Here is a 19899-nt window from a genome sequence, read left to right as displayed (position 1 = left end):
GGATGCATCCAGCTAGATCCAAGAGAACAGCGTCCCGACCTCTCGTTCCTGCACCACCTCTCACGGGTGGCTTGTTCGTGTGTGTACTTATTCTTCTTTTAAAAATTCCGTTCCCTATTTTTTTAAAAACATACCACATGTATTTTTAAAAATAAACTTTGAATCATTACCATAAACGGAAAATTACTGACACGTGCCCAAAATAGAGGATTGTAAAACACATACAACCAATCAAGACCTTGAAACCGATTCTCCCTATGACAGAGAGAGGCTGGAGATTTGTGAGAGCTACGGACTTGAACGCTGTGTCCCTCCAAGTTCGCCCATTGAAATCCTCACCTCCAGTGCAATGGTACGCAGAGGAGGGGCCTTTGGGAAGCGATCAGATCGTGAGGATGGATCCCTCACGACGGGATTAGTGCCCTTAACAAAGGGGCTCCGGAGAGATCCCTCACCCCCTCCCGACAGGGAGGACACAGGGACCAGACGACGGTGTCGGAGCCTCCCTCTGGGCAAGCCCTCACTAGACGCCACACGGGGGGCTGGCACCGTGATCTCGGACTTGCCAGCCTCCAGGAAGTGTGGGCAATAATAGCAGCTTGCTTCTGAGTCACCCGGCCCATGGCCTTCTGTTAGAGCAGCCCCAACGGCCTGAGACACGCATGACAGATAAACATGCACCGAGCTCAGACTTTTTGTCGCGATGGAATCATTAGGACTAAAAGAGAAATGGAAAGAAATGAATCCCACCACACACACACACACACACACACGCACACACACGGTCACACGAGGGGAAGTGACAGAGGTGTTATCTTGTAGACCTCATCTGATCTACAACTTCCCATGCAGTGGGAAGGTGTGATTTAAAGCACCCACAGCCAACAAAAGCCCCCAGCCGCGCAGAGGTGGCGCTCAGTACAGCCGAGGCTCCAAACACCAGCCCTGGAGTCTGATGGCCCGGGTTCCAAGCCTAACTCTGCCGCCCCCTGGCGGCGACCTCGGGCAAGTCACCTAGGCTCTGCCACCCGTTTCCGGCGCTGGAAAACAGCACTGGTAGAGGCCCGTGGAAGGACTCGGTTTAACATCAACGAAGCGTTCTGCACAGGACCGGCCCGCAGCGACGCGCAGTGATGCCGGCCACGGCCCTCACTGGGGCAGCCGGTCCTCACCTGCCCTGTTTGCGCCTTGTCCGCCTCCACCAGCTTCCACGCGTCCTCATTCTTGGCCCCAGCTTTCTGCAGCTCGGCCGTGCTGGTGCGGTGGCGGCTAATGTCCCCGCCGTAGGAGGAGGAGTTGCTGAGCTGTCTGGGGAAACCAAGGCACACGGTGTCAACCAAACAGAAGCCTGACCACAACTATGCGCCAAACTAGCTCAATCTTCCGATTTTATAGTTGTGACACGCGAGGGGATCCGTGACACACGGCCCCACGGAGGAACCATTCCTTCATGCAGGAGTGATTCAGAAAGCACCTCTTGCGCCTGCCAGTGGTGGTCATCAGCTTTTTTTTTTTTTTTTTAAGATTTTATTTATTTGACAGGGAGAGACACAGCAAGAGAGGGAACACAAACAGAGGGAGTGGGAGAGGGAGAAGCAGGCTTCCCGCCGAGCAGGGAGCCCGATGTGGGGCTCGATCCCAGGACCCCAGGACCGTGATCTGAGCTGAAGGCAGACGCTTAACGACTGAGCACCCAGGCGCCCCAGTGGTCATCAGCTTTATGAGGACCATGACACATTATCGCAGATCATGTGGCCCCAAGCTCTCTTTGGAGACTTCTTCGACGTAGTCCCTTCCCCTGGGGACTTGTAACCTGGAGAATGACACAGGTGGATGGGTGTGTGTGCGTGTGTGTGTGTGCACACAGTGTGGACCTATGTGCAGGAATACCCTCTCTGAGCCATGGCTCAGCTCAGACTCACAAGGGCAAAGGGACGGGGTGTGACTTCCACCCTGCTTGCTGACGCTCCCTACCGCCTTCGTGGTTTGCATGCATCGAGGAAGCAAGCATGCAGGCTGGAGGCCCAGGATGCTGGCAACGGAGGGCTCCAGTTAGAAACTGAGGACGGTAATACAGCCCCAGAGGAGCAGAATCCTGCCAACAGCCATGTGAACTTCGAAGTGGATCCTTCCCCACCCCAGTCTTCAGATGAGACCCCAGCCTGATGGACACCTGTTGCGGCTTGTGTGAGATCCGGAGCAGAGAAGCCAGCTAAGCCGTGCCCAGACTTCGCAAGCCACAAACTTTGAGGTCATCTGTTGCATGGCGACAGATACGCCCAGTGTTCCCTATGCTTCTGCTCAGTCCACGCATGGTTCTCCCCGGCAAGCCTCCCACCGTCACCTACCCCTAGGTCCCAGGACCACCTGCAGGTGCTGCCTCGTCTCGGCTGTCCCAGCAAATTCTCAGAGGGCAGCAACCATGACTGACCACACTGGCCTGCCTGAACCCCTGCACACCCTGGGCGAGGCCCTATTCTAAGTGATTTACACACATACACCTAGCTCACCACCTCGACAGGTGCACCAACAGAGCAGGTAATATTTCTACCTGTCCCATACGATAAAAATCAGAGTCAGGGCGCCTGGGTGGCTCAGTCGGTTAAGCGTCTGATTCTTGGTTTCAGCTCAGGTCATGATCTCAGGGTGGTGAGACTGAGCCCCACGGTGGGCTCCACGCTGAGTGCAGCAGAGTCTGCTTGAGATTCTCGCTCTCCCCCTGCCCTCCCCCCACGCGCTCTCTCTCAAATAAATAAAATCTTAAAAAAAAATCAGAGTCTAGGAGGGTACCATGGGCAGTGTTCTAAAGGGCAGAGCTGCTCATGCCAATTTTGTTCCCAGCCTCATTTCTCTGAGATCTCCCTATGCCAGAGAAGTAACTGCAGGCAGCCCCAGCTCATGAATAAATGAGTGCTCTTTACTGGGTGTTGATGGAGGAAAGTACTGTGTTAAGTGCTTTACACGCACTACGTGGAGTCTGTCCCACTACAGCCCTCTGCGGTAGGCACACCATAGACCCTATCTGACAGGTAAGGAAACTGAGGCACAGAGAGGTTAAGCAACAATGTCCACGGAATGCTGCTCCTCTAAATCCCAAACGATCTAGCCGAAAGCAACCTCCTTTAAAGCAGCAAAAGCACAGAACTTTGGACTGCTGGCTCAGCGGCAAGGGCCTGGGTTCAAGTCCAAGCTCAGTTTCTGTCTGGCTGCATGACTTAGGGAGAGCACTCCGTTTGCTAACCTGTAAAATGGGAAGACAGGAGTAACCACCTCCAGGTTCAACACACTGCACAGGGCTTGCCACTGTGCCTGGCTCTGGAGGGTGCATCAAACATCGAGGTCACTATTACTGTGACTATTTTGGTTCAAATGCCGGCTCTTAAGACCTGAACACTGCAGGTTCCTCCGAATAACTTGAGCAAAGACCCACATCCTGCAGGGAACTTGAGCGTCACCACGTGCAGGCGGATGGTTACATCCTGAGGCCTGTGTGAGTTATGCCCCCTGGTAGAGCAGTGTGGCCCCCACCCCTCTTCAGGCCCCTGAAACATGAGCTCTCCTAGCAATTTGGGAAAGGAGGCAGAAAGCCCCCATTTTCCGTGACCCCGGGGAGCAGCTCATGTGACCTTGTTCCTCTTCTCTCCCCCCAGACAGGGGGCAGAAACAGGGTACCTGGAGAGTCCACACGAACAGAGCTCCCTCTCTGCTCATACCTCTGCAGCTGCTTCCCCGCGACATCAGTCACCAGCATGCCATTCTCCATCTGCTTCACCTCCTTCCCTGGGCTGCTGACACTTGTTAACCCTGGCACAAGAGAGGAAAGGGGGAAGTTGTGGTTTCCAGAGCTGGATGCCAAGATCAAAGACATTTAGGAAAACCGGTCACTTGGACGGGACATGGCGGATAACCTGGCCACCAGGAAGCTCAGAAAACTAGACGTGCTTGGCTGAGGCCACAGACAGGTTCCCGGCACAGGGGCAGGTCTGTGGAGCCAGCTGACTCCCTTGGGACAGAGGTGCATGAAACTTAGTCCAAGGGGCCAAGATGCAAGGAGCCAGGTGGGCAACAGCGCACAGCCCTCTGGTCCCCAAGCATCCCAAGCAAGGGTGCTACTCAAAATAAGTAACAACCAGTTTTGACAAGGGCATCAGCCAACAGGAGGAGTCCCCGAGGGCGCCCCGCCCCCACCTCCCAGTGCCAAGAGTTAACCCGGACCTCTGGGACGTCCAGAGGTCTGGGGCAGGGGGTACCCGGAGCACTGCCATTTCCCCCAAACAACTGGTACAGCCACCCCGAGGCACACCAGCCAGCCAGCTGCCCTAGTCCCAGGAATTACGCCCCTGGCATCAACACTAATCACCATAACCTCAATGACAGAATGACATGACATAACCTCAACGGCTAACATTTATTGAATGAGTGGTGGCCCCGTGCCGTGTGGAAATACATCATCCCCCTTCATTTGCCCGACTACTCAGTGATGCGTTATCATTCCCCGGCCCTGATCTCATGCTGGCGCCAGGAGAGCGAGCGAGCCTGCAGGAGAGACGCATGGCAGAGGGCTCCCCTGGGGCTGGCCCAGAAGAGGATGGGAGGGTGTGCAGGGGAGACGTTCCACAAGGGGACTAATATGCAGCTCTGGCGGTGACAGGGTGACCCTGGGAACACGCTGATAGAATGCGAACTGAAACCAAATGGCTCTTTCGGACCATGACAGTCACAGCGAGAAACGGAAAACAGAAGAGCGGGGCGGGGGAATCATTCTGCGGTTGGGGGCGGGGGAGCTCTGAGCTGGTTGATTGTCCATCTTGGCTGTGAACGATGCACGCACCCGGGGATGCCCCTGGCCCAGCTCTGGTCCCTGCAAGGACTCTGCCTGTAGGGAGGCCAGGCCCCCATGCTGAGTCAGAGCGCAGTCTGGAATGGAGTGTTCTCTCACTTCCTAGCTGTGTGTACTAGGGAAGCAATAAACGGCTCTGAGCCTCAACTCTCACAGCTGCAAAGGGCGAATGACCACTACCGCCCCTTTCCTAAGTGGGAGGATGAGTGAGGCCACGCATGGTGCTTGGGAAGTGACAGACCATGGTGGTGCTTAGCTGGTACTCGCCTTTTTAAACATGTTCTACGGATAATTCTGGGGTGCAGCCAAGATGGAGAATCACTGCTTTACACATTTCTTTTAATGGCAGCATCTTTTTTTACTTAAAATAAAACCTAAACTAAGTTAAAAAAAAGAATGATAACAAGCAGGACGTTCCATGCAGGTGCATGCAGTCAGGGCTCATAAACGCACACAGCACTGGAGGCCCAGGCCTGGCCTTGACCAACTCCCTCGTTGCCGGGACAGGCATGCTTGAAAACGTTCCCAGAGACACGGCCCTGTGGCAGGGGCATCAGACAGCTCCTCGCTCCCGCCTGGCTATGCAGGCCAGCCTCAGTAAGCTTCAGGCTTCCCTTCTGCTCCCCACTCAGGATGAGCCCTAAGGTCTGGATGGGAGACCTCACAGTGGCCTTCCGTGGCCCCCTTCTCCACCAATCAGCCCACAGGTTGATACACCAGCGGGGCCAGCTGGAAAATTCTCCTCTGCAAGGGGAGGGACCAAGAGTCCTAGAAGGCAATAGGAACATGGGTTGGTCCACCACTCCATCTGCCTCCTTTGCAAGGGGTCAGCTCTTCCCTCTTCCTACAGTCTTGGCAGACCATGGGCGGGAGGTGGGGGGATGGGGGAGGGGGGCTGCCCAAGGTCAGCCAATCAAAACCCCTTCCCCAAGACTGTGAACCATCAGTGGCCCCCTGAGGACCAAAGACAGTTCCGGCGATCCATCCTAAAGGAGTCTGATTCCCAGAGTTCCCATTTCCTGAGTCCTGATTACTTGGTCTGGTCTCTGATTTCTGAGTGATCTGCTTCTCCTTCCAGTAAACACCCTTGTTGAAGTGGCAGGAGTCGGCTTCCGTGGCTTACAAAAGAGCCCTTTGTCTGGACCCTCGGCCACACTGCTTAAGGAAGGCAGGAGGGAGGGATGGGTCCAGTCCAGCGGCTGATTCATGCCTTTACCTCACCAGAGGGAACCAGGGCAGCCTTCCACGGTGAAACTCTGTTAAAAGACATCCCCCCCACCGGGCATCCACAGCCACCTTGCAGTGACTCTGTCAGGCGCACATCACCCTGTACTGCCTTGGCCTGCCTACGTCCTGACCATGCCCAGGAGGTGAGGGTGGGATCGTGACAGTCAAACCGTGGGCCATTCATTGTCCACCCACTACGTGCCAAGCATGTTGCAAACAGGATCTCCTCCAAGGCATGCTCATCGTGGTCATTTGACCTACACAACAGTCAAGCTTAGCCCAGGCCACCCAGCGGAGGAACAAGAGATCTGGGGATTCAGACTATCTCCCCAAGTGCCCACCGCAAAGCCTGGCACATAGTAGGTCCCCAAAAAATGTTCGCTGGATGAACAACGGAAGGGGGTAGAAATAGAGACGGTGGAGGGCCTCTTTCCGAGCATGCAGCAACAGGCCCAGTCCGTCTACAGCCTCCCCCTGCAAGCACAGCTACTTCTAACCCACGTGTCACTGACCTTCCCCCTCCTCGTCCACCACTTTGCCACCTGAGAATTCACAAGATCCAGGAAAGTGTTAAGAACCAAGGCAACACTCCCTCCCAGAACCCCCAGTTAAATGCCCAGAGCGGATGGATGGAGGTCCTCTCCTAAGGATGAGGGGCAGAGATGGCCAAGGGACCTGCTGCACCTGTATCTCAGTATCCCCATCCCACATGTGCTGGGTGGATCCTGACAAGCACACCGCATGGGGCCAGCTCTTTTGCTAAAGCTTATAAACGTGTTTAAACATAAGAAGATCTAGAAAAATGCAGGCCAACCCTCTGTCCCTACACCTGTTTTCATGGCAGCAGAGGGAAAAAAGTCAAGTGTTACAGCCGGGCAGGGCAGGCGTGGCTGGGAGACAGCACAGACCTCGGCTCCAGGCCGCAGCCTTCAGCTCCTGAGGACAGATGCTGCTCATGAGAGGGGCCTGGGCCGCACGCAGCCTTACTCTGAGCCAGACGCACATGGAGCCAAGAAAAAGGGAAGAGAAGGTGACCTGGCTCAGATTTCATCTTGGCCCCTCCCAGGCGGGAATGAGGATGCCTTCTTGGGGTTCTCACAGGCCCCCAGGCTCGCTTCCATCACTGCATCTAGCACCACCACACCCTTGATTATTTGGCATTTGTCTCCCCAAACAGAGGGGAGACACGCTGAAGACTGTGAGCTCTTAAGAACACAGAGTAGGTCTTACCCACCACTCTCTTCTCAGCACCTGGCACATCAGCACCAACCACATCATGTGTGGTTGCACAGGACATGCACTATACGACCCAAGGGCAACCATTCCCCACAGTGGCTCAAGTACCAGGTGTCCCCAAGGCACCCAGTAGGCGCTCTGCATACACCTGATACGCAGATGGAGAGATTAATAGGCGAACGGCCGAGTGAACAACCACAGCTGACCTTCCAATGCCAGAACAGGCACCCCAGGGGCCACCAAGATGCCATCTCAGAAGCCCATACCCACAGAGCCGGTTTCTAAACCAGCCCTGGAGAAATGGGTAAAATCAGCGCCTATTTTCTTCTAACCTGGGATATTTGGACAGCTGTGTTAATGTCCAAAGCTTACGTGGGACATGTCTTAAATAATCAAGGCATAATGTACTTATTTGCTTATTATAACAGATTACACTGAGCGTCTACTATGTGCCAGGCACTCTTTCCAGCCCTGGGGATACATAAGTGACCAAAAAGCCCTCGTGGGGCTTAAACTACAAGGGAGAGAGAGAGAACACACAAAAGGACTAGATCCAGAATTAGCCGTCAGGCAATGTTTAGAGCTACAAAGAAAACTAAAGCAGAGGAAGGGGAAAATGAAGGGAGCTGGGGCTGAGGGATGCTAGAGAACAGTTAAGAATTTTTTTTTTTTTTTTGGTAAGCAAAGGCCCGAAACTTGTAATCTAATAAACGTTTCCCAAGTGCCTCTAGGTAGCAGGTATGGGGCTGTCGGGCTGATAAGCCTGGCACCGTCCCTGCTCTTGAACCTCTTCAGTACCACTCCCAGGAGTGGCCCTCAAAGCCACTCAGAGCTCACTGTTTATTCTCAAGAAGGTTCTGGAACTCTGCTTGGGCACGGGCCAGCAGGCCAGCTTCCCTCGAGGGAAGAATCCAAGTTACTCCTTTACAGTCAACGCTTCGTTTTTGACCAAAAACGGAAGTGACCAGCTGCATCACCCAGCCTGATCCACCCGCCTAGGACCAGAAAGTTCTCCATATTCAAATGGAAGAAATACGGCCCCTGAAGACAGCCTAAAGGAATGTGCTGTGTGTACGACAGACTCTCCAGCAGCTGTTCAGTGTTTGTGACAGATTTTTGTAATAGGGGGAGGTGCTTATGACCGACCCACTGTTCAGAAAAGCAAGCAAGCAAGCAGCATTGATGGCTGAGAGCGCAGTAGGATGCTACTCCTCTCAGGAGGAAGGCCAAGGAGAGACAGACACAGACAGCCCCTCTGGCGGGTGGGCCAGTGGACAGACATTCTTTCTCCTGGTTCTCTGCGTTGTTCTGCAACTTTCCAATGGTCTAAAATGAGCACATGCTGATTTTATGATCGGTTTAAAAAAAAAAAAAGAAAAAGAAAACCTTTCAAGCAAAGATCTCAAAGATGGAGAAAATCAGTCATGAGGTTGAGAGATGAGCTGAGCACAGGTCTGAGAAGCGGGCATATTGTTGGGATAACAGTCTTTCTCCTAAGACCACAGGGAAGAACTGGGACGGCATGAAGCCGGGGCATGGCAGCTTGCTCAGCCTTGGCACTAGGGACGTTGGGGGCCAAATGATGCTCTGTTTTCTGGTGGGGGTGGGGGGATTTGCTGTGTGTGGTAGGCTGCTTAGCAGTATCTCTGGTCTCTACCTTCTATGTGCCAGCAATGCCCCTCCCCACCCTTCACCCCAGTTGTCACAACCAAAAATGTCTCCAGACATTGCCATATGTCCCGGGAGGCACAAACGTCCCCCGATAAAAACCACTGCTCGAGACTTTAGGTTCCTAATAAAGAAACCAGAGTAAATAGAAATGTTCTTCACCTTCCAAGTACAAAGGTTAATGAGTCAATTTGTAACTCTCTTTGCCACCTGAAAAAAAAAAAAAGGAAAGACAAAAAGACAAAAAAAGGAAAAAGTATCTGACCCACCAGTGTAATAAATATGCCTGGGAAGGGGTCGGTATCTCCCCATCCTATGCCTATTTCCTGGTGCATCTGCACTTCCCTACCCCGGTGGGGAAAGAGTCCCCCCAAACCAAGCACTCTCCCCCTTCAGCCTGGGTGTTCTAAAAAAGACCTGATTAATCCAACAAGGAAAAAAAAAAAAAGAAAGTTTCCCTTTAGGAGAAGCCAAAAATGTGGTTCAAACAAATCCAAGGTCACTGGCTCTTGGGAGTCGGCTACAGCGGATCAAGAGTAGACCCTGATGCCAAGCTGTATCACTGGGGGGGGGGTCCCCCAAGAGAGCTGGAGAGAGAAGGGCCTGCCCAGTCTGAGTTCAGACCCACAGGCCGAGGACTTGTGTGTGAGGCCATGTGGCTGGACTGGGAAAATGACCACACGGCAGTGCGAGGGTGGCGGATGGCATTTTCATTGCCAAATTAAGTGCTGACGTGGCCAAAGGAAAAAAGAAAAGGGGAAAAAAAAAAAAAGGAACTGGCAGCATTCTGTGGTTCTGCATCAACTGTTTCGGATCTGCTGGCAGTAGTGGAGGAAGGGAAGAGAAAAAAACCATCTGTGGTCAACAGAGTTTAAGGACGTTCCCTGTGCACCTGGACAGAAAGGAGAGAGACCACATTCTGGGAAAAAGATTTAGTTGAATACACATGTGTCACTTGAGAAAGCACACGGGGTCATTTTCACCCAACTGAAGCAAGTCTGTAAGATACAGTGCTCCTGAGGTTGCCCCACCCAGCGTGTGATCTTGGCTTGACCATCAGAAGGTGCCGGCTCTGCAGCACGAGGGAAGCAGGCTAGACTTAAGGCAGAACTTGCCAACCACGAGAGCACGGACATGCAGGAACTCATTCTGATCAGGAATGAAAAGCTGAAGGAACTTCTTGCCTCATACAGGTAAAAGGAAATGCTTTGCTTTTAAAACCACTGGGGTTCATAGCAGCACAATTTATACCAGCCACAACATGGAAACAACTTGGAACGATCAACCAACCAATGAACGAACAGACAAAATGTGGCGTGGTATTCCCCAGCAACGAAAGGACATGAAGCGCAGACACATGCTACCTCACGGGTGAGCCACCAAAACCTCACATGGAGGGAAGGAAGCCAGGCACGGAGTACCACACGGTCTAGAATTCCATTCATGTGCAATGTCCAGAACAGACAAATCTAGAGGCAGAAAGATGCGTGGGTGCCTAGGACTCGGGGCGCCAGCAGAAAATGCACAGGGATTGCTAACAGGCTACGAGGTTTTCTGGAGGGGCAACGAGAACGTTCTGAAGGTGATTCTGATGACGGCACAACACGGAACATACCAAAAATCACTGGACTGTAACACTTTAAATGGGTGAACCATATGCTATGTGAATTCTATCTCAATAAAGCATTTACTACAAACCACTAGGACCCCCGCAGCAAACCAGAGCAGAGGAATGAATGAGCCCCCCACCCCGGGCAGACACAGAGGCAACTGAAGGAAGGAGCAGAGGACTGAAGCTTAGAGGCCAGACTTGAGGGCCTGACCTGACCAGCAGCCACCGTGTGTCGTTGGATAAGCTGCTCCCCCTCTCTGACATTCAGGGCTTCCCACTGCATGGAGACCAAAACCCAAACTCCTCACCCTGAAGACCCATCTCCCACCACTGTCCCTTGCCCACCGTGGTCTGGCCACACTGGCCTCCTTTTCATTCCTTCCACAAACTGACCTCACACCAGGCCTAAGGCCTGTGCACCTGCTGTTCCCTGGGTCAGAACACTGTTCTCCAGATCTTCTCCTTGCTGGCTCCTTTCCAGGCCACTGTCACCTCCTCAGAAAGGGCTTCTCTGACCACCCCCTAGGTGGCCTCGTGCCACCCCCATCACTCCCCCAGCTCATCATCTGCGGTTTCTTCTTTTTAGTGCTTAATGCTCCATGAAACTATTTCTTTCTTGATTTGTTTTTGCCCTTCTCTCCCACCAGATTCTAAACTCCACAAGGGTAGAGATTTGTCTAGCTGTCATTCACTTTTGTCTCCGAAACTATTATGGGCTGAGTTGTACTCCCGTCCCAAATTCGTATGTTGAAGTTTGAAGTCCCCAGTCCCTCAGAATGTGATCCTATTTGGAGACAGGTTACTTGCAGGTGCAATTAGTTAAAAGGAGGTCATCAGGGGGGGCCCTAATCCCACATAACTGGTGTCATTAGAAAAAGGGGAAACTCAGAGACAGACACACACACAGGGAACACTGTGTGAAAATGAAGGCAGATATTGGGGTGATGCTTCTACGGGCCAACAAAAGATAGAGACTGCTACTAGGTTAGCAGAAGCCAGGGGAGGGGCGTGGAACAGACCCTCCCTCAGAGCCTCAGAAAGAACCCATCCTGCCAACACCCTGGTCTTGGGCTTCCAGCCTCCAGGACTGTGGGAGATTACATTTCTGTTGTGTGAGACACCCAGTCTGGGCTACGTTGTCACAGCAGTCTTAGGGAAATAACACAAGCATTTAACACACAGTAGATGCTCAATAAATTCTGCTAAACGACCACAATGATGAACAGTAAATGGCTCTTTCTTAGGGACCAGCGCCATTCACAGAGACGGGAACCTGGCTGTCCCTGGCAGAGAAGGGACAAGCTTCCCTAAGCCTCAGCTTCCTCACCAGGGAACTGGGAATAACAATTCTACTCCTTGAGTTGTTGGAAGGAGTCAACAAAGTAACTCCTGCAAAGAACAGGAGCCCTGGTTAGCCTTTAGCAAGCACTAGCTGTGTCTTAGCTTCCGATCACAGATACTTCCAGAATACCTGCACCCCTGCGAATGGCCAGCCCTGCCCCTGTGGACAGTCTGAGACCTGCCTGGGGACAGAGTACGAAAGGAACATGCCCCAGAGGCTCGGGGAGTCTCTCATTAGCTCCGGGAGGCGGGAGATCAGGGCAGGACTGGTGACCTCTCTCAGCAACAGCTGAAGGCAAAGTAGAAAAGGTGTCAGATGACCTCTTCCCTCTCTGTGGGGTCAAAGCTCCAAGAAGGGGAGCAGAGGAGCCTGCAAGACTCCAGTCTGACTGATGAAAACACAGGGCAGCCTGAAGGTTGCAAACAAATCCCCTGAATTTTAAGCCAACAGAAGAGAAAAGATTCTTAAAAGTCTCGCCACAGAAGCCTTCACGTAAGGACAGGGTGAAGCCCCAGCTTTCGGAGCCCTGGCCTGGGAGAACACGCCAGGTGCGGTGGCTGGGGAGCGGGCAGGTCTGCAGGGACCTGGCAGGTGCCAAGTGCACGGGGATAAACGATGGGCACTCCTCCCAGGGAAGTAATGACAGCAGTTGTCAGGTACGGAACATTCTGTGCCGGGCACCATGCCCAAGGCTCTATGGAATTGAGCACATTAAATCTCCACCAAATACCCGAAGGTTGTCCTGCTTTATCAGTGAGGAAACTGAGGCTCAGAAGGGTTTGGACGACCCTGGTAAGAGGAGCAATGGGACTCAAACCCAGTTCTCGCCAACTGCCAGCCTGCACGCTCAGCCACCATGCGTCCCACCCCCCGACCCCAGCATCTGTTCTGGACTACACCACATATGTCACCGCTTCCCACAGCCTCCTGAGAGCCAGAGGACTATAATGATCACTGTCCCCATTTCTGCCACGAGAGCGCTGAAGCCCGGCAGGCCCAAAGCCACCTCGCAGCAAAGGATGAAGACCTGGGCCCAGGTCCGCCGCCCCAGCCGTAAAGCACTGGGACCCCCTCTCAAGTCAGCCCTGAGAGCCTTCCGGTGATCCTTCCACAGGGTTCCTGAAGGGGCTGGCCCAGCACTGATGAGGGGCACCAGACGGGGGCCGGGGGAACCTCCAGGAGGCCGCGGGGCTGGGCCCTACCGTCGTCCTGCTCGGCCCGCTCCTGCTCGGTGCTGGCATACGTGCGCAGGAACTCGGCGAAGGCGCCGTCCCGGGCTAGCAGCTCCTGGTAGGAGCCCATCTCCGAGATCTTGCCGCCGGTCATGACGATGATGACATCCACCTGGGGCAGGTAGCTGATGCTGTGCGTGACCAGGAGCCGCGTCTGCGGGCAGAGTGGGGACCGGCGGGTCAGCGCCTGGGCGCGACAGGCATGCCCCGACGCCCTGCTGGCCGAGCTCAAGCCTGAGCGCCTGGGGCGCCCCTGGTCTGTGGGTGCCTTCATTCAACCCGTGCCTGCCAGGAGCTGGTCAGTGGGCAGGGAAACGGGTCCCCGCCTCACACTCCTCGGTCAGGCGGGGAGAAAGGATGGACAGAAGGACAACAAAGTGCGTGCTGGCTGTTGCACGAAGCAAAGGGGACGGGCTGAGGGTGGGGGCTGCAATTCTAACAAGGGTGATGGGGAAGCTGATTTGTGAACAACAATTTGAAGGATGAGGGGGAGGCACTGTGGATGAATAAAAGAATGAACCCGATACAAAACAATTCACATGCAATGGCTTCATTTTTTAAAGTAACCCCCCCCATAAAAAACCACTACAAAATTTGTACATGTGTATATATTTTATACAAATTAAGTCAAGGTTGGGAAGGACGCTCAGCAAACTGCATGAGGCGACCAGCTTTTCCTTAAAGGGCCAAATGGTAAATACGTTCGGCTTTCTGGAGCCTCCGGTCGCTATGGCAACGATCAGACTATGTTGCCACAGCGGGAAGGTGGCCGTACACAAGACAGAAAAAGATTATCTGGCCAGGTCCCAGCAAAGCTTTACGCAGGAGCTCCGGCATTTCAATTCAATGCCATTTTCATTTCCATAGGTCTCAAAATACTATTTTTCTTCAGATTTTTTCCCCAACCACTGAAAAACGTGAAGACCTTTCTTAGCTCAAGGGTGGTCCAAAAAGAGGCAGCAAGCCAGACTGCTGACCTCTGCTCTTGAGACAAGAACCAGAGGGGAGGAGAAGGGAGGGCCTTTTTTTTTTTTTTCTTCGCTTTCCATATACTCTTATACCCTTTGATTTGGTTACCACGGGCATGTGTCATTCTGGTAACAAAAATTTCTTTAAAAAGTACGTTTATACAGAATTTTTGGGTGTGTATGGGAATGCTTACGGCAAGTTAAGTGGCACGGTGCCTACTACATATATATATGTGCACGATGTGCTGACCCTATTAAAAAACCTTCTACGGCTTGAAAGAAAGAAAATCTCTATGAAGTGGGACTGGGCACAACTGCTTATGTGTTTTTCTTTCTCGTATTTTTCTGAATCTCCTGTTTTCCCCACAGGCATATGTGTTACTTCTTTCTCCAGAAGAAAAAAAAAAAAAAAAGAACCAGTGCTCCCTCCCAACCACCCTGTAATTCCCCTAAAAATAATCATCATCTTCAAGAGGGGAAGACCCATTTCCTGTCACGTTACGGTGGTAAGGCAGGCTTCCTGCTCCTAATCTCTGTCCCTCAGCCCACAGCCACCTCAGCAGTGAAGCAGGGGCTGCCCATTCAGTCAGAGGGGATGGGATTTCCCTCTGCGAGGCCACCCCTGTAATTAAATCAGGAAGAGGGGCCTCCGTTGGCCACGTGGAGACAAGGATTGCAAGCCAGTGTCAACGACTTCCCGCTGTAAGGACAAGAGCAAGAAGCCTGTCCTGGGAAGGTATCCAAGGGAAGCATTAGAAATGTGTTAAGTCCAATTTTAAAAAAAACCTAATTCTGGAAAGTGAGAAGTGAAAGATTCCCCCAGGGGACACATTCTGACTTAAGTAGAGATGCCAGACGGCCACACCCCCGAGCCCTGCCCCTTTAGCAGGTACCTTGCTCCTCAGCATCCCCTTGGGGCCAATGACATTTTCAAATATGTGTTTTCCCACGTGGGCATCCACTGCCGACAGGGGGTCATCGAAGAGGTAGATGTCGGAGTCACAGTACACGGCCCGGGCCAGGCTCACTCGCTGCTTCTGGCCCCCAGACAGGTTCACGCCCTGGGGAGAGACAGAGCAGAAGGGTGGGTTTCCCAGGGAGCCTTGCGACCTGCGGACAAGGAACCCCGCTCAGGATGCAGCAGACCCAGGCCGGCGGCCGTGCAGTGCTACACCGCTTCCTCTCGTTGGAGTAGGACGCAAAGGCGTGAGATGGTATCTGCGTGAACTGGGTGCGAGGCCCGCCATGGGGTCTAGCCTCTGTGAGCTGCTGAGCGGGCACCCAGCGCAGAGTGGTGATTCAGCAAAGGCTGGCTGGGGGCAGCAAATGACGGGGGGCCACGAGGAAGGCACCTGCAGATGCGGTAATGATCCTATCCTGGCTGCCGCCCTTAGAGTTGTTAACAGCTGACATTCTTGTGAGCTTGCTCTGATCTATCACTCACTGCGAAGCCACACAGAGCCGCGGCAGGCTGTACTCTGGGGGTGCTGAAGTCCAGCCCCACTCACCAGGAGGAAGGGCACTGATTTCTAATTTACACGGGAGCACTCCACGGAGCACAAAGCAGCAGTCCCAGCCCTCCATCCGGCAACAGATGACCGAACGTCATTTCCATATGTGGCTGGGGAATCAAAGGGGACCCCCCACCTGTTAACTGCCCAGTCTCTCCCGAGAGATGCCTGCCCTCCCTAGGCACCGAGCTGCGGTCCTGGGAGCCAGGGTTCTTCTGGATGGCCCCTCTGGCCACAGCACCTTGGCCCAGGGGCAGACACCAGACCCAATCATAGTCTCTCGCTCTAGATTTTGGTACTGGGACCTAGAAAAGGAGAATCAGGAGTCTCCCAAGGGGCAGAAGCAGACACTTGGGTTAAAACAACAACTAGCCCAGGCTCCTTTGCTAACTGCAAATCCAAAGAGCCCTGCTAACAGTTGTTTTTTCTTTCCAAGGAGCTGTAGGTTCCCTCAAATAAAAGAAATCGTTCAGCAACTAAGGAAGCTGGGGGAGCCACTGACTTGTAACTTAAGAGAAGCTCCTTGGTGCTGCTGTGGAACATCTGTACTCCCCAAACGCACACCAGATAATGACCAGGGATGCTGGAACAGGCTGGCGGGGCAGTGGAAAAGCACATGCAAAGACCCTGAGGTGGGAAGAGGCTCGGGCAAGTCACTCAGCCCCTCTATGTCTCTTCCTCCTTAACCACGAAATGGAAATAACAGTAAATCCCATCTCATGGCCTTGCTGTAGGATGCATATAAAATGTTTATCACAGGGCCTGGCACAAAGTCAATGCTGAACAACGTGAGCTATTGTATCATTACTTTTACTACTATCCTTATTTTGAAAGGGACTGTGGCCGGGCGCCTGGGTGGCTCAGTTGGTTGGGCGACTGCCTTCGGCTCAGGTCATGATCCTGGAGTCCCTGGATCGAGTCCCGCATCGGGCTCCCTGCTCGGTGGGGAGTCTGCTTCTCCCTCTAACCCTTCCCCCTCTTGCGCTATCTCATTCTCTCTTCAAATAAATAAAATCTTTAAAAAAAAAAAAAAAAAAGGGACTGTGGCCCTTTGACTCGCGGATACACTTCCCCCTTGTATAGTGTCCTGTCACGTGACTCGGGTCACGTGACTGCTAAGGTAGCGTGCACTTCCTGGTCCCTTATCTTTCAGTTCAATCAAGTGAAAACGACAATATGCTTTACAGGACATCACCTGGGGAGCTACGGGGGTTTTGCTCTTGTTCTCTTGGGCTTCTGCTGTCACCATAAGAAGAGCTTCCCCCTGCAGAGCTCCTGTCCCTGCAGCAGGAAGCCCCAGCAGGAAGGTGTGTGGGGCAGACCCTAGCCAACCCTACAGCCTGGAACAGAGCTCGGCGGGTCTGTGCTGTGAAGCAGGGCTGCCCAGCTGAGCCCAGTGTGGGTCAGCCACCCTCGGTCAACCCACACACCCACAAATGGGGGATTAAGTGTTTAACATCCAGCCCCAGAATTCTGTGGCTGATACAGCGGCCATGCTGCAGCCGTACCGACCTTCTCACCAATCTCTGTCCGGTCCCCACTGGGCAGGATTTCCAGATCTGGGAGGAGGGCACAGGCTTCAATGACGGTCTTATAATACCGTTCCTGTAGCTGGCGGCCGAAAAGGATGTTTTCTCGGAGGGAATCATTCTGAATCCAGGCCTGCTGGGGGACGTAGGCCACTGAGCCCTAGGAGGCGCGTACAGAAGGCAGCAAGACAGAGAGCCTTGGTTAACAAGACGGCAACCAGCCCGCCTACCGGGAGGGCCCTACTTCCCAGGATACTCTCATCACACCCATTGTTTCAGCAGGGGGTAAACTGAGTCACGACAGCCTTGGATGCCAGAGCTGGGATCAGACCCCACGCTAAGTCAGTCAGGGATTCTAATATCAGGTATTCAAGAGTGGAAATCCACATTGGTGAGATTATAGCTTTGCGTTTACTAAGTATTCACCGAATGCCTCTAGCAGCAAACAAAACTCTGGTTTCTCAAGAATAAGAAGGCCCTGACATGATTTTTTTAAAAATTATTTCATTACAGTTATGCTAAATGCTAAGAGGGAAAAATATATGAGTCCTTCAAGAAGTCCTTTAAAGAGGGAGACCTAGTTTGGGTCATCGGGGAAGGATTCCTTGGGGACATTCCCTTGATGAAACGTAAGCAAGGACTTCAGTATCAAAATCATCAAGGACTTCAGTATCAAAATCATCTGGTTCAAAAGTTTAGTGTTCATTTCCATGTGATAAAGTGCCAAGAATGTGACGAGAATAAGGGCTACGGTGAGGGCATCTGTTTCCTGTATTTTAGTAAGAAAGTTTCAAACAAGGATGGACAGGTGAGGAGGATACGCTGGTGTGACAAACAGGAGGTGGAAGCACATTCCAGTCAGAGGGAACAGCATGGGCAAAGGTCCAGAGGCGAGAAGAACCTGGCCCATCCAAGGAACAGGAAGGCCAGTATGACTGGAACACCGTGTGAGGGGGAAGACGGGGAGGAACGAGCAGGAGAGTGGGGCCAGCTCACACCAGGCTAGGGGTCCTGGTGAGGAGTGTGGGCTTTACTGGAAGGGCAAGAGTGAAGATTCTTACCTAAGGGAATTCTAGAGGGACAAGGTTGGGAGTGGGACCCAGGTGTCCCCAATCTTAATCTCCACTCTCAGATAAATAACTGAACTGCTGACTCTAATACCCTAACTTACAAGAGGCCAAAAGGTCACAAAACCTCACCAAATAAAAACATTTGGAAAAAATTAATACTTTAAGCACATTTCTAGCATGCTCCTTCGCAGGGCAAAACAACCAGTTAGAAATCTGTCAACCCATCAAACCAAATACTCAGTGCACCCTCCCTCCACTTCTAGATCCATCATTTTTGAATTTAAAGGCTTTTGACTTTAAAACAGCGGTTCTCAACTGGGGGCAATTCTGCCCTCCAGGGGACATTTGACAGTGTCTGGACACTCTTGGTTATCACAATTGGAGGTTGTTACCAGCATCTAGTGGATAGAGGCCTGGAATGTTGCTTAACATCCTACAAAGCACAGCACGGCCCCCCACAGCAGAAAATCATCCAGCCTGAAAGGTCAATAGTGCTGCGGGGGTGGAAACTCATAAGGTGGATGGTTTGGAGGTTTTTTCCCATCAAGCGAGGTCTCACTGTTCCTTAATCTTACTTTAGTAACATGTACTTGAAAGCAGTGATGGGACATTTCTTAAAATAACAGCTAAATGTCGTTAGTTTAGATCCAACAATTATAACATGTACTTCTCTACTAATGCATACCCACTGAAAGGCCTCATATAAACAAAGGATTTTGTTCTCAAATAAAAACAGTTGCATAAACCAGCATTCCCAAGAGAAGATTCCGGGAGACATTACTTCTGGGGAGGCAAATAGTTGTTGAACAGATACTGAAGAGTACAGGCAAATACATCTGGGACACACTGGGTTAACCGAAGTTAAGTAAGTTTTCTTCTCCTTGCGGGACTTCTCAGAGGCTTTACTTTATTACTGTTATAATTTCCGAGAGGGAGGGAATCTGAGTTTGCAGTATCTCCCAAACTTGCTGGAGCCCAGAACTCTCTATTCCCCAAACAACTGCACGATGAGTTTGCTGTCGACCACGCTCTAGGAAATGCTGGGTTAACAAAACTTCGAGGCAAGCTTTCTACACCAGGGAAGTCCTTCATGGGGAATAAACTAAATGCAAAAATGAGGCTCTTGATTTCCAATGAGACTCATCTGTTCACTAAAGCAGCCTTTTAAATTCTCTCCTGAGGAATATTCCAACTTAGTTCAAAGTACTCTGTATATTTAAAAACCAATAAAAACTGTAGTCCTCCTTTTAATCCCACATTAAGAATCCAAGGAATGCTCAGAATTTAAAAAGTTCTCTTTAAAAAGAATTCTCTAAGAACATATCCCAGACACAAAAAATTTTAAGTTTTGCTACATTTATATAACAGAGATACACGGAGAGATCCATGTACAGAAAGAACAAGCCAGAAAGACTGGCGCTTTAAGAGAGACCAGGAGATGTACAGTGAGGGCCACAGATGGGGAGAGAATGAGAGACCGTGAGTGGACCAGGGAGCATCCATGTGTTTACTCAGTATTTACTGAGCGCCTACTACTTGCTGGGCACTATTCTCAGTGCTGGGATACAGCAGGAAATTAGGGTCATCAACTCTTGCCTTCCAGGGGGCCACAGAGAAGAGCAGAGAGAATGGGAGAGAAGGAGGGAGTTGCTCGCTGCTCTCGC

General features: G+C 52.1%; 1 protein-coding gene across 4 annotated transcripts in view; it reads right to left on the bottom strand.

Annotated features, from left to right (window-relative positions):
- The window catches only part of ABCC1 (ATP binding cassette subfamily C member 1 (ABCC1 blood group)), a 134731-nt gene that overhangs the window by 22381 nt on the left and 92451 nt on the right, over positions 1–19899 (bottom strand). For 3 of the 4 annotated variants that reach the window (XR_006790789.3, XM_045875048.3, XM_064592584.1), the window contains 5 exons: positions 17149–17325; positions 15019–15186; positions 13128–13311; positions 3714–3804; positions 1173–1308 (listed from right to left, as the gene is read on the bottom strand). Coding sequence is in view for 3 of the 4 variants with exons in the window: in XM_045875048.3 (XP_045731004.1) it covers positions 1173–1308; positions 3714–3804; positions 13128–13311; positions 15019–15186; positions 17149–17325 (756 nt within the window). In the remaining variant the exon portion in view is untranslated. The remainder of the gene's footprint in view (positions 1–1172; positions 1309–3713; positions 3805–13127; positions 13312–15018; positions 15187–17148; positions 17326–19899) is intronic. The other variant, XM_054507526.2, reaches the window with a different exon arrangement.

Source organism: Mirounga angustirostris, unplaced genomic scaffold (assembly GCF_029215605.1).
Source record: "Mirounga angustirostris isolate CCGP_5_RB_7025 unplaced genomic scaffold, mMirAng1.0.hap1 SCAF_5, whole genome shotgun sequence".
Classification (NCBI taxonomy): domain Eukaryota; kingdom Metazoa; phylum Chordata; class Mammalia; order Carnivora; family Phocidae; genus Mirounga; species Mirounga angustirostris.
Note: the sequence above shows the minus strand (reverse complement) of the source record. Positions and strands in the feature narration are given on the sequence as shown.